Source organism: Aquarana catesbeiana, linkage group LG05, assembly GCF_042186555.1.
Source record: "Aquarana catesbeiana isolate 2022-GZ linkage group LG05, ASM4218655v1, whole genome shotgun sequence".
Classification (NCBI taxonomy): Eukaryota; Metazoa; Chordata; class Amphibia; order Anura; family Ranidae; genus Aquarana; species Aquarana catesbeiana.
Genome location: NC_133328.1, coordinates 6,943,391 through 6,958,549, shown reverse-complemented (window position 1 = coordinate 6,958,549; position 15,159 = coordinate 6,943,391). Strand labels below are relative to the sequence as shown.

Here is a 15,159-nt window from a genome sequence, read left to right as displayed (position 1 = left end):
TCCCATCATCAGGTAGATGAACTCCATAGTAAGGTTCAATATCCTCTCCACCATCTTCTTCCTTCCCTCCTCCATTCTCTGAGGACAGGACAAGACGGGGCAATAGTATCGCAACTTCTACAGAGCTGCTGGATATTCCGGTGAGAAGATTTGTCCTACAAAAGGAAATCAGTAGAGTTAGAGAAGTCATCCCCAGTCCTTCCCCCCCAAATCTCTGGGGATACCACTGGTGTGGGGTTCACATCCCATGGATTACAGACCCAAATGGACAGGAGACCTTGATGGGGTCACATTGGACGTGGTGGTAGAGTCCAGTACATGATGGTTGGAAAAACTCCCCCACTACATATCCTTTGCAAACCCCAGAAATTTCACTCATGGTCACATGTGCATGGACAACCCATTGGTCACGGCCCCATAATGCAGAGTTTTTCCTGCTGCTATACTTTACTATATTAATAGGTAGACGTGGGGACAACTCTATCACCATAGCATGTGTGGCTCTACTTGTCTGAGCATGACTATGAGGAAGTCATAATTCTCAGAGGGGGAGAGTCCACCTCACCGATACATAATACTATATACAGTATCTCACAAAAGTAAGTACACCCCTCACATTTGTGTAAATCTTTTCTTCTATCTTTTCATGTGACAACACTGAAGAAATGACACTTTGCTACAATGTAAAGTAGTGAGTGTACAGCTTGTATAACAGTGTAAATTTGCTGTCCCCTCAAAATAACTCAACACACAGCCATTAATGTCTAAACCGCTGGCAACAAAAGTCAGTACACCCCCAGGTGAAAATGTCCAAATTGGGCCCAATTAGCCATTTTCCCTCCCCGGTGTCATGTGACTCGTTAGTGTTACAAGCTCTCAGGGGTGAATGGGGAGCAGGTGTGTTAAATTTGGTGTTATCGCTCTCACTCTCTCATACTGGTCACTGGAAGTTCAACATGGCACCTCATGGCAAAGAACTCTCTGAGGATCTGAAAAAAAGAATTGTTGCTCTACATAAAGATGGCCTAGGCTATAAGAAGATTGCCAAGACCCTGAAACTGAGCTGCCAGGACCACACAGTGGTTTAACCGGACAGGTTCTGCTCAGAACAGGCCTCGTCATGGTCCACCAAAGACATATGATGCTGAGCACGTGCAGTCAGTTACAGAAGTTGTAGGGTTGGGGGGGTCAGCCTGTCAGTGCTCAGGCCATACGCCGCACACTGCATCAAAATGGTCTGCATGGCTGTCGTCCCAGAAGGAAGCCTCTTCTAAAGATGATGCACAAGAAAGCTCGCAAACAGTTTGCTGAAGACAAGCAGACTAAGGACATGGATTACTGGAACCATGTCCTGTGGTCTGATGAGACCAAGATAAACATATTTGGTTCAGATGGTGACAAGCGTGTGTGGGGGCAACCAGGTGAGGAGTAGAAAGACAAGTGTGTCTTGCCTACAGTCAAGCATGGTGGTGGGAGTGTCATGGTTAGGGTTGCCACATCATCCCTTTCATCCAGGACACACATCAATTACACAGATTTTGTGGCTGATTAAGGTGCTAATTAAACTCACTTGGTGCCTTATCTGCATTAAATCAGCCTCAGAACCTGTGTAATTCATATGTGTCCTGGATTAAAGGGATGAGGTGGCAACCCTAGTCATGGTCTGGGGCTGCATGAGTGCTGCCGGCACTGGGGAGCTACAGATCATTGAGGGAACCATGAATGCCAACATGTACTGTGACTAAGGATGAGCTCCGGCATGTTCGCACAGCCCACATGCAGAGCCCGCCAGGAAGTCGGCGCTGCACAGTGCTAATCACAACCAGTGAGACATTGTCCCGATGCGCGGCTGCAGAGATTGGGAAATGTTTCACTGCTTGTGATTAGTGATCCCCTCCCTTCAGAGACTGGGCCGCAGTATTCCAACATGATAACCACCCCAAACACACCTCCAAGATGACCACTGCCTTGCTAAAGAAGCTGAGGGTAAAGGTGATGGACTGGCCAAGCATGTCTCCAGATCTAAACCCTATTGATCATCTGTGGGACATCCTCAAACAGAAGGTGGAGGAGCGCAAGGTCTCTAACATCCACCAGCTCTGTAATGTCGTCATGGAGGAGGGGAAGAGGACTCCAGTGACAACCTGTGAAGCTCTGGTGACCTCCATGCCCAAGAGGGTTAAGGCAGTGCTGGAAAATAATGGCGGCCACACAAAATATTGATACTTTGGGCCCAATTTGGACATTTTCACTTAGGGGTGTACTGACTTTTGTTGCCAGCGGTTTAGACATTAATGGCTGTGTGTTGAGTTATTTTGAGGGGACAGCAAATTTACACTGTTATACAAGCTGTACACTCACTACTTTACATTGTAGACAAGTGTCATTTCTTCAGTGTTGTCACATGAAAAGATAGAAGAAAAGATTTACAACAATGTGAGGGGTGTACTTACTTTTGTGAGATACTGTGTATATATATATATATATATATATATATATATACACACACACACACAGGGAGGTAGGAGAGACTCCACCACTTCATTACATTACACCCAACATACAGGACAAGAGAAGTAGTACTGTGCGGAGTCCATACATACAGATTGGTGTCCGGTGACCCCGGCTCGGTGGGATGGATGGACGGTCTCATCCGGTGGTCAGTGTGTTGTCAGTACGGTAAAGATCTCCATCCAGGAAGCACATTGTATACGGGGGGGGGGGGTCTGGCTGCGGAATGGAGCTCCACGTTTGACAGGAAGCACGTGGCCTCCACTCTGCTTTTTTTTTTTTTTTTTTTTTTGTATATTGAACTTTAATGTAACAAACATTCAATAGACATTACAATCAACACATGAAAGTGGAGGCCACATGTTTCCTGTCACATCTCTATTTCCTGATGGTATCTGGCTGCAGACTGGAGCTCCGCCCTCGACAGGAATCACGTGACCTCTGTTCCATCAGATTAGGTGACCCGTCAAATCTTGTAACGGAAGTGACGTTCCGTCGCGGCCATCTTGGTACACCCCCCGCACAGTGAGCCTACAGTCTGAAGTCACCAAGCGGACATCTTTTTACACCCACCGGAGTCTTGCATTTCACACTTTTTTTTACCACTAAACTGAGCTTATATAATGGAAAAATTGAATACTTACCTTTCCGTAATTTTCCTTTCCTGGTGCCTATCCATGCGTACGCTGCCATGAAGGCACCAGAAAAGTGAAATACAGTATTTAGAAGTCCGTCTGACTGTTTTGGGATGTTGAGTTTTAACCCCTTCAGATCCGCGCTATAGCCGAATGACAGCTCCAGCGCGGATCTGCTTTGTCGGGAGTACATCAATAGACGTCCTCCCATTTGCACGCTGGCCACGCCCCCCCAAGGACGTGCGTGGCGCGCGCTGTGATCACCTGAGTCAATGAGACTTCTGTTGAAGGGACCCGAAGAGGAAGAGGCGAAGCCGCCTCATATGTGCCCACCAGTACCACCTGCCAGTGCCCACCAATCAGTGCCCACCAGTACATAAGTGCCAACTATCAGTGCCATCTATCAATGCCTATGAGTGCCACCTATCAATGCCCACCAGTGGTGCCAATTTTTTTTTAATTGAACTTTAATGTAACAAACTAGCAGTGCTGCCTATTAGTGTCACCTACCAGTGCCGATCAGTGCCCATCACTGCCACCCATCAGTGCCAGCTATCAGTGACACCTATTAGTGCCCTTCAGTGCCGGCCTTTAGTGCCACCCATCAGTGCCACCTCCTAGTGCCCACAAGTGCTGCCTTATCAGTGCCCATCAGTGTCACCTTATCAGTGCCCATCAATGCAGCCTATCGGTGCCCATCAGTGCAGCCTATCGGTGCCCATCAGTGCAGCCTATCAGTGCCCATCAATGCAGCCTATCAGTGCCCATCAGTGCAGCCTATCAGTGCCCATCAGTGTAGCCTCATCAGCGTACATCAGGTATATGCAATTAGCGGACCTGCACCTGTTGCAGAACTACAAGCCCCATGAGGCATAGCAAGACTCTGACAGCCACAAGCATGACACCCAGAGGCAGAGGCATGATGGGACTTGTAGTTTTGCAACAGCTGGAGGTCCACTAATTGCATATCCCTGGCATACATCAATGAAGGAGAAAAATTACCTGTTTGCAAAATTTATTAACAAAATATAAAACGGTTTTGTATTTTTTTTTTTTAAATGTGGTCTTTTTTAATTTGTTTAACAAAGAATAAAAAGCGCAGAGGTGATAAAATACCACCAAAATAAAGCTCTATTTGTGGGAAAAAAAATTATAAAATTTTCATTTGGGTACAGTGTTACATGACTGCGCAATTGTCGTTCAAAGTGTGACAGCGCTAAAAGCTGAAAATTGGTCTGGGCAGGAAGGGGGTTTAGGTGCCCAGTAAGCAAGAGGTTAAAAGCGGCGGCGAGCCTGCTGATCTCACAGGTTTGCTAATCTGACAGAACACTGCTGCTTTTATACTTCTACATAAAAACAGTCTGAGGGATTTCTGAATCCTGTACTTCACTATATAAGTTCAGTTTACAGGTAAAAATAAATGTAAAATGCAAAACTCAGGTGGGTATAACAAGATGTCCGCTTGCCGCCTTCTCACTGTATCCTTACTGTGGAGGTGTGCGGGGTGTACCAAGATGGCGGCGACGGAAACGTCACTTCCATTACACAATCTGACGGGTCGCCTAATCTGACGAAACACCGGCCCACACCTCCCCCTTCCCCTCCTACACTTTCCCACTTAACCCTTTCTCTACTGGCCTGTATACTATGCAGTGCGTATATACAGTATATAGATCAGTAAAGTGTGTTGTATTATTACTAACTCGGGTAATCTAGAATAAAACACATTTATTACATTTTCTTACCTCTGTTTGTAGTTTGTATAAAAAATGAAAATACAATTTTTATAAGACAACACTGATAGGAGGAAACCGGATTGTACTGAAAACATAACAAACGTTCTACATTGTATTACATTGTTATCTTCAGTTATGAAATCTATTTATAGATTTTGATTGTTTGTTTTTCCTGTAGATGATATTTTGTTTACCTTATTGATCACTTTGCCTTTAGGGTGATTTGCGCTCAGGGACATGTGACTGAAATGTGAAATTCCTGCATTTGGAGCCCAAATACATGTATGGCTCAGTGCAGCGTCCAGCCATGTAAAGCCGCCATTTATTTCCGCCTGTCATTGATATTTACAGACTGCTGCCTCCTGGTTGCCCAAAAATGCCCAGATTTGACTCTAACCCTAGGTTCACACCTAGGCATTTTTTTTTAGTGCGGTTTGCAGTTTGCAGAAACGCACTACAGTCCATTGTTAGCTATATACAGTGTTAAGATAAAAAACGCAAAACACATCAAAAAGCGCATCACAAACACAACACTTGTGTTTCTGTTGCGATTCCATTGACGTCTATTACACGCAAAACATGGAAAAAAAAAGTACCCGTCCCTTTCCAAAAGTGCACTGGCAGCAAAAACGCCTAGATGTGAACTTGTACCATAGAAAACATGTTAAATGCATGGTTTCCTATGGTACAAGTTCACATCTATGCAATCGGGCGTCAAGGCAGTTTGATATTTTCATAACTTCTCCTGAGAACCAGGGAAGGTGGGAAGATTTCTGCCATTTTGCACCATAGTAAATAGGTGTGTGTTGGAAGAAGTAACAATATTCTCATTTTCTGTTCATCTCTAGTTAGTACAGATGTCTCCACGTCCCCATTCCCACCCATTGGGTCACCTTACATCATGTATTGGCAATGTACATGGAACCTCTTTGAAAAAAGGTTGAGTTTACTCTCCATACCTTGCTGGACCATTTCCCGTCTTCTCCGCTCACATCCCGCTTTTTGCATATTAGAAAGGTGGAGCTGAGTCTAGTGAGCATCTGATAGGCCTCCAGGAGGGGGAGTGTGATGGGGATTTTCCTCCGTCCCCCGTCCTCTCTCCTCTCCCTACCTTCCCCTTCCCTTATTTCCCCTTTCCCCTCCTTTCTTTTCTTCCTTCTTTTCTCCAGTTTCCTTCTCTCCAGGATTTTTCTTTAATCTCATTTTTTAGGGATCATCCTCGGATTGAAGAGGGTACAAGCTTTAGCGGGAGGGTATTTCCTCAGTCTTCTCATGATACCGCTCTATCAGCGCCGGCCCGTCCATAAGGGTGCACAGGCGCCGCCCCCTCTCTCCTGCCACCCCCTCTATATCCAATAGATAGATTCATGCATTGCAATAAAATCTATCTATGACCGCCGCTGCCACCCCCTATTCAGGCACCCGGCCCCTTTTCGGGCACAGGGCGCCTGAATTACAGCGGCAGGGGGTGGTTTTGAAGCACCTGATCAGAGCCATAGGTGTCAAAAGAGGTGACCTGAGAGCGCCATGCTGGGCGCTCGCAGGTCACTCAGCTGTGTTAGAAAAGCGAATGAATATTCGCTTTCTTAACACTAAACCACCGCTCTCCGCCAATCAGGTGCTCGGATCTGTTACCCATCACCTGATTGGCTGAAGCGTCAGGCGTCCAATCATAGCAGAGGACTGGAGAAGACATCGAGGAGCATCAAGGAGCTGTCCCACCGAGACAGGTAAGTGCAGACGGTGGGCCGGCAGGGGGGCACACTGGCAGCATTTGATATGGCACAGTGGCTGCGTTTGATGGGGCACAGAGGCGGCAATTGATGGGCACAGTGGGAGCAATTAATGGGCACAGCGGGAGCAATTGATGGGCACAGCGGGAGCAATTGATGGGCACAGTGGCGGCAGTGATGGGCACAGTGGGAGCAATTGATGGGCACAATGGCGGCAATTGATGGGCACAGTGGCTGCATTTACATTTGACGACTTTGGAGCCTGGCTTCAATCTGATTTGCTCTCAAAAGCAGGCACATCCTTCACATTAAATTTAAAATGAAGATATTATGGAATGGAGGAGATGTTGGCAATGGATAATAACAAATATAAGGTTTTATGGTATGTTTGGCTCCGCTTCTCTTCCTCTGGTACCCTTGCTACGATACTCTCGTCCCTGGCCTGCTTCCCCCCCCCCCTGGCCTTGCCTTGATTTAGATCTTCTGAGGTTGTCGTTATAATGCCATACTGTCCCCTCCTCCTACAGGTGATACTAATACTCAATGTTCTCAGAGTGTTTTCCCAGCCACCATTTCTCTTCTCCTTATCTTCTCCTATCCCGTGTCTCCTTACCTTCCACCATTTTCTCTGGTTGCCCCTCTCTGTTTTTTCCTTTCCTTTTTCTTTTTTCTCTTCCTTCTTCTTTTTGTTCTGTTTTTATATGAACAACAGTTCCAAAATGTTTTTAGTGTCCTATAGTGACACTCATCATAGTTCATGTACATGTATAACATGTAGAAGTCATGCTGTGGGCGATAACCATTGAGCCGTCTTACCATTTTAATCCATTATTCTGATGACTTGTTTATATACCGTATTTATCGGCGTATAACACGCACCCCAATTTAGAAGGGAATTTTAAGAAAAAAAAAACTTTTAGGAGGGAAGTTGAAGGGAAAAAAACTTACATTTAAATGCCCATCATTACAGCCTTGTCAGTGCAGCCTTATCAGTGCAGCCTTCTCAGTGCAGCCTTGCCCCAGTGCAACCATGTCAGTGCAGCCTTGTCAGTGCAGCCTTCCCCAGTGTCCATTGCAGCCTTATCCCAGTGCAGCCTTGCCCCAGTGCAGCCTTGCCCCAGTGCAGCCTTGCAGCTCGCAGTTTGATCCCCTGCGATCCTGAGCTTCAAAATCGCCGACCGCGATTTGAAAATGGCGCCACCGGCGCCGAAATACACAGAGCCGGTCCTCGGCTCTTCTCGGTGGCTCTCGTTCACTTTCGGCTCCGCTCGTAGTCCCGCCCAGGATGGGCGTGACTGTGAGCGGAGCTATCCGAACCTAGCCGAGTACACTCGGCTAGGTTCGGGCGGCGCTCGAGTGAAGCCGAAAGTGGCCGAGGACCGGCTCTGTGTATTTCGGCGCCGGCGGCGCCATTTTCAAATCGCGGTCGGCGATTTTGAACATCTGTCAGCTCAGGATCGCAGGGGATCGGCGTATAACACGCACCCATGATTTTCCCCTGATTTTAAGGGGAAAAAAGTGCGTGTTATACGCCGATAAATACGGTATTTTGACTATTATCTCAATAAAAAACATTTTCAACCCTAAATATAAAATTAAATATATATGTAAAAATAAATAAGTTCTTCACCAAAAAAAATTGCTAAATCTTTTCAGGTGTGCCTTGAAAATCTTTTGATATTTTTGATGCGCCGCAAGACAAAAAAGTTTGAGAAACACCGGGGTAACCCCTGCTCTACTTGTTGATGTTCCCCCCCTTTCTTTTTTTTTAACAGAAGGATCCCCCCTTTCTTTTTACTTATACCCGTTGGCTTACTTTGTTTTTTTATATTTCTGAACATGACCGATCATTATGTTTTAAAAGTCCTTGGTATTGAGAGAGAGCCGTGTATTGGGTGATGTTACCTAATTTTGCTCATTTTAAAACTAGTGATTCAAGTTTTGTGTTGTATTGTACACCGTGTATACAATTTGCCCTAATTCTTTTTCAATAAACATAAAGTGAAAGAAAAAATGTTGAGTTTACAATATAAAGTTGCCATAATCCTTTATACCCCACCGGCCTCAGAGGGCATCTTCTCTGTGTGCTTACACTGCTTGTCTGTTTTATATTGATTGAGTTCTCACAAAAAATTGGTCAGTTCGAAAGCTATGTTCCACCATGGTGTGTTGGACCTCCCCTCTCACTAAGCACTGTTCAGATTTCAAAACATCTGAACGGGAAAAGCTTTAATTTGTCTAAATTCCCAGCAAGTGATTGGATGCCTACATCACACTTAATAGACCAGACCATTAATGAAAAGGAAAGTCCAGAGACACAAGACCATACCACCAGTTTTCCCGATGTAGTACCCTGAAGTTTAGGCAGGGTTGCTATTAAATTTAGTTGCCAAATGATAGTTGCCTTGGCCAATTGTTAGGAGGTCAATTGATTTTGCCCTAATTCTGGAATTGCTGCACTTCCCTCTTCTGTCGATAGGTGGCCGGGTATCTGGTGACATTAGATAAGACAAGGGAATTGCAAGGACAGATTAGGAATGAATGGGGTGTCTCAGCCAATGGGCAGGGATTTTCTTAGGTCCCTTGGCCTGCTGGGAGAACCTATTTATTTGGGAGGAGTCAGGTGATCGGGGGTTCTGTGCCACCTGGACAGCTGTCTGGGTGGACGTGTGTTGTGTTGCCCCGGGCTGCTAGGCCAGAAATCTAAGGCCCATCCTGGGGACATCTGGCTGCTAGGCTGTCTGAGGGCCTATCCAGAAGCAGGAAAAAGCAGTGTGGAGTTGGGACTGCAGGCTTGTAGTCCAACCAGAAGTAACGGTTCCACCGGACGAGGAACCAGTCGTGGTCGGAGGTAGAGGGGAAGCTGTCGCCACTAAGGGTCCATCCACCTTGCTACCGGAGACCACTGTGAGTAAGTTGAGACCAGTACCAGTGCAGACTTCTCACCAGCCGGGGACAGTGAAGAAGTGGGAAAACTTCAGCATGTGCCAAGTCTGGAACCCAGCGGGACAGCAGAGGTGACGCTTGTGGAGTGCGTAGGCAGGGACCTAACATGTCAGCAAGGGTGAAGCTTGAGGAGTATCTGTGAGTGCCAAGCCAGGGACCGAGCAGGGAAGCGGAGGTGACGCTTGAGGAAGATACTGAGTGCTACTGTGAAAGAGCTCAGGGGATCCAGTGACTAGTGGATCTGAAGTCTAGTGAGAGAGATTGGGAGCTCGTTGAGTGAAGACCCACAGTGAGTGAGTGTGGGGTAAAGAGAACTGTTCGCGTTGCAAATAGTTGAATACCATTACCGGTAGTAACAGCTACAACATCTTTGCCATAGTAGACAGTGATCCTACCTATACAGAAGTGGTCCAGAAGAGGCCTTCACCTGTATAACTGTTTACCTATAGAAGTCTCGAAGTCTGCCAATTATCTTTGCATCTACCTAAGGGTGTCCTGGCCCTAACCCCCTATCCCACAGTTCTGTTTAAGAGACAATAAATCTCTTTGCATTCAAAAAGTGTCTTGCGCCCACCTGTTCATCATGCATTACAGCCACTGTGCCTTATAACCCACTCTACACTGAAGAATGTCAGCTTTCCCTAACTCTGGAGGTAACTATTAGGCCTAAAAAGGCCCGGGACTTTGCTACACTATGATCGTCATTCTCACCAACCCTTCACTATCAAAGACGTGCAGCAGATAGTTTTATCTTCCTAAAACTGTTTCATTGTCTTTATGTATAATTGGAGGTTTTTTATTTTTGTTTTATAACACAGTTGCAATGTGTTTGATGGAACTCAAGGCTCCCATGTCACAGGTCAGACCCATCTGGACTGCCCGGGTTCCTGTTGCCTCTCACCTTCTTCTGGAAGACCCTCCCAGAACTTCCTTTTTTATCTGCAACATCAGTGACCTCACCTGGAACTTAATCTTCTTCCTCACTAAATCAGTACTACAGGCCAGGAACAACTGATGTGCACCTACAGACAATGGGGTTGATTTACTAAAGGGAAAAAAGACTGCATTTTTCAAAGTGCAGTTGCACTCTGCTGACTTCCATCATCCAATTATGTGCAAACAAAAATGCATTTTTTTTATTTTCCTTGCACGTGATTGGGTACACTTTGTAAAATGAAATCGTACCTTATTTACCTCAATCGTACCTCTGGAGCAACTGCACTTGCAGAATGCAATTACACTTTGCAAAGAACACAGTCTATTTATCTTTTATAAATCAACCCCAATGACCCTAAATGGCACATAAGGAAGTGCTCTGCTTTAGCCAGATGCCTGAGCAAAATGGGTTCCTAGCGTTTCTGCGGCCCGGTGTTTGTAGTGCACCCGGTTCCTGCTTCCAGGTCCCTGTTTCTGTGTCCGGTTCCTGCCTCCAGGTCCCCATTTTCTGTGCTGTTGCTCCTGCCATGCCCTGGTTCTTCGCTCGTTCTATGTTCCTCTTGGTCCTGTTCCCACCACTCTGCTGAATGATCTCTTGATTATGGTCCTGCTTTGTTTATTCCTCCCATCTATGTCCATTTACCCCCAGCCCCAACCTCCTGCCTGTCTTCTTTCTCCATAAAATGGTTTGTCTTTTTTTTTTTTTTGCTTTTTTATTATAACAATGTATTTGATGAAACACAAGGCTCCCATGTCACAGGTCAGACCAGGCTGGACCATGGCTTCCCGGGCTCCTGTTGACTCTCACCTTCTTCTGGAAGACCCTTCGGAACTCCCTTTTTTGTTTGCAACACCAGTGACCTAATTTGGAACTCCATCTTCCCCTGCAAAAGTTTAATTAGTACTGCAGGCCAGAAACCTCTAATGTGCAGCTGCAGACAATGACCCTAAGTGGCATAGAAGGAAGAGCTCTGCTTTAGTCAGATGACTGAGTAAAACAGATTCCTAGTGTTTCTGGGGCCAGGTGTTGTTAGTGTACCCCGTTCCTGCTTCCAGATCCCTGTTCTTGTTTTCTGTGCTCTTGCTGCTGCTGTGCCTGGTACCCTTCTCCTATCTTCCTCTTGGTCTTGTATCCTCTACTCTGCTGACCAATCTCTTGATGCTTTGTTTGTGCCAACAAACCAAGTCTGCCCTAACCTCCTGTCTGCCCCAAGCTATGCACCTACCTGAGCACGTACCTTGCCTCCAGTTTATCCATGATGTCAACCACCTTCAGAGTGTGAGCCTGTGTTCATTTCTCTGGGGAGATGACCACACAAGACTAACTCCATGTGAGGGATGACCTGGTGAAGACCGGACTTCTCTTGGTTCTTGTATCCCTCAATAAGCACACACTGTGACAATAATGAGGTTTGATGAATATAAAACTGTGGGGAAAATGAGGAGGTGGTATTCAAACACAATTTCTTCAAAATTTGCAAGTTGATGACAAAAGTGGTCAGAGTTTTATTTCCTGTCTGTGGTTGGCAGCCAAAGAAGGGGACACAGATAGGCCACAGACCAGTTTGAAGCACATTTGACAGAACACGTGTCCTAAAACCTCCTCTAGCAGAGTCTGCAAGAGACTAGTCTAGTGAAGCAATACACATTCAGAGTCTTTTTTCTTTTAACCAAGAGGGCCCGGCTTTCATTTATATTCCATAATTCCTGCTGTGATGGAGTTTCCTTCATAAAAAAGTGGTTACAAGAATATATAAGAAAATAGTACACCAAACCCACCTATATTACTCGGTTTAGGAGGCTAATAAAACACATTAGACATACGTATTATGTATATCATATATGGTCTCTATAATATTGTAATTTCTTTCTGTCCACTAATACGTTGGATATTGGACTATGAAACCTCATCAGATGTAAATATAGAGATATTTTGAACAACTGATATTAAAAGGGTAACTAACCCCAAGAACAAAAATGGAATACATGCCAGCTTGTATTTCTTAGATGATGTTGCTACAGTATTATTTTTTTTTCAGCAAATACCTGTTGATCTTCCTAGAAATGCCATGTCCTTGTCACTTCCTGTGAGCTGCACCAAAGAATATCTTCCTTCCTAGCTCTCTGCTGTCAACTACCACTTGCTCTGCCACCCATGTAATGAAGATGAAGAGATACGTACAGATTCACAATGGACGTTATATTAACATTATAAAAACGGCTAGTAGCTTTGCAGTGAGTTTTTCAAAGTTTGTTAAAGTTTTTGCAATAGCGTTTAGCTTTTTTTTTTTTTTTTTTTTTTAAAATGGATCAAAAACGTTTTTGAGTGTTTATTTGCGTTTTTAGGCATTTTTTGACATTAGAGCAGTTTTATAGCTGAAAAACGCCTCTCAGAACGCACTAGTTTTGGAGTTTTTTTTTACAGACAAAAATGCCCCAGCCAAAAACAGTTGATAACAGCCTATATGTGCATGGACACATGGGATAACATGCTGGAGAGTTTATTGCCTGTAGAAAAAAAAAAAAAACGTCTGAAGCCAAAAGCAGCAGCTCTAAAAACGTGCAAAAAAATGTCCAGTGTGCATGAGGCCTTACTGTTGCAAATTTTTCTCTGTAATATCTTTTCTGTAAATATTTTCTTGTTCCTTCTTGTTTCCTGTCTGGGTGAGGCAGCGAGTGCAATAAGGGAATATGTAAAAAAGAAACCTTTGGGAGTTTCCAAACAAATTATTAAAAAATAAGCTCACAAAAACTTACAAAAATAGAAAAAAATAACTTTATCAACTGAAGTTTTCACAGATAAAATAATATACCAAGGTTGCCCTCATGAAATATAAAAACAGTTAAATAAAAAATAAAAAATTCTTATGGCCTCATCAGTCCCATGCACTCATGTCTCAAAACAAACAGGACCATATAAAACATTCTCTAAAGGGCTCCCCTGTCAAGCGGCTCACATCCTGTGTTCACAATGCATCAGGCCAGCCGCTCGGCACAGGACCTGGAAGCAAGTGGAGTAGCAGTGTCTACTTCAGATCACGGCCTATTAGCTTCTTCCCTGGCCAGACAGGTTGAAGAAAGTGACACCAGAAATACTTAAACTGTCACTTTGGGATTCTTAGAAGGCAGGGGAGATCAGTGAACAGATGTTTGACGATCTCTTTCCCCGTAACAACTGCCATGCTGGTCCTGGATCTGATGAAAGCACAGGAAACATGGCTCACTGATGCTTAGGTTGTTGCCCCAGAGCTGGAAAATCTCTGCACAGGGTGGGATCTGAGAGTGTATTCGTCCCATGTACCATCTGTGGGGGGAGGGGAAGGCCCACCTCCAAGCCTAGTGTGTGACAACATATCTGTGCAAAATTGTAATCGGCTGCCACAACCCAACCCAATATCTTCCAGATGTAACAAAAGATACTCCTTTTTTTTATACCTCCTCTCCGTGTGTGAATACAGCAAAGACTGCAATGTGGTCTGGTGTGATGTCAGACAACCACCAAATCAGTTAAACGCATCCATTTGGTTGGCCCCCCTGATGACATTTTTCATGTTTGAGACGATACAATTTACGGGAAAAACACTTGCCACACTGGGAGCATGGATACGGCTTCACTCCCGTGTGAACTCTCTCGTGAGTGATTAGATACGATTTACGGGAAAAGCACCTCCCGCACTGGGAGCAGGAATATGGCTTCTCCCCCGTGTGAAGTCTCTCATGTCTGTTAAGATCCCATTGCTGGGAGAAACGTCTCCCGCACTCGGTGCAGGAATACGGCTTCTCCCCGGTGTGGACTCGGTCGTGTTTAAGAAGATGAAGTTTCTGGGAAAAACATTTGCCGCATATAGAACAGGAATAGGACTTTTCCCCTGTGTGGATAGTTTGATGTCTGCTAAGAGCCGATTTGCGGTTGAAACATTTCCCGCACTGGGAACATGAATGTGGCTTCTCCCCTGTGTGAATCATTTCGTGTACCAACAGAGCTGATTTGTACAAAAAGGATTTTCCGCATTCCCAGCAGGAGTAGGGCCTCTTTCCTGTGTGGGCGATCTCGTGTCTGAGAAGGTGGGATTTGTAAGGAAAACATTTACCGCACTCGGGACAGGAATACAAGTTCTCCCCCATTTTACTTTCCTGGGATGAAACAGATTCAGCTCCCTCCGTAAGACGCTCACTGTACTCAGAACGTGGTAGCATCTCTCCTCCTGTACAAGGTGCAGGATCAGGGGTAGGGTGGACATCAAGATGAAATCTCTCATAGGTGGATGGAGGAGATGACAGATCTTCACAGTGAAGGTCCAGATGAAGATTTGAGCTGATTGATTGTTTCCCTGAAGAATCAGATGTGACATTGTTATCTTCTATATCAGGAAAGGCGGTGGGAATTTTCATAGTGTTATTGTTGTTGTGTTGTCCATCTGCAGGACACAAGAAGTGGGAAAAACAGGTATTAGCAGTGTATTTACATTTTTTTTTAATGTTCTCCTTAGAACAGCCATTCTCAACTTGGGATCCTCCAGAGGTTACTAGAGGTTCCTTGAGATGTGGCTGATTGACTTCCCATTTCATGGTGGCTGTATAATTCCAGTTCCAACACCGTTTGGCAGAGACATCAACATCAATGATCTTTTTAGCTGTCTGAATGGGGGGCATTCTTCCTAC

The 15,159-nt window shown here is 45.1% G+C and overlaps 1 protein-coding gene across 1 annotated transcript in view; it reads right to left on the bottom strand.

The window, feature by feature from the left end:
* LOC141144058 (uncharacterized) overlaps nucleotides 1-15,159 on the bottom strand; it is a 59,931-nt gene that overhangs the window by 7,046 nt on the left and 37,726 nt on the right. Inside the window, exon 6 of the mRNA XM_073629415.1 lies at nucleotides 14,105-14,547. Coding sequence (XP_073485516.1) covers nucleotides 14,105-14,547 — 443 coding nt within the window. The remainder of the gene's footprint in view (nucleotides 1-14,104; nucleotides 14,548-15,159) is intronic.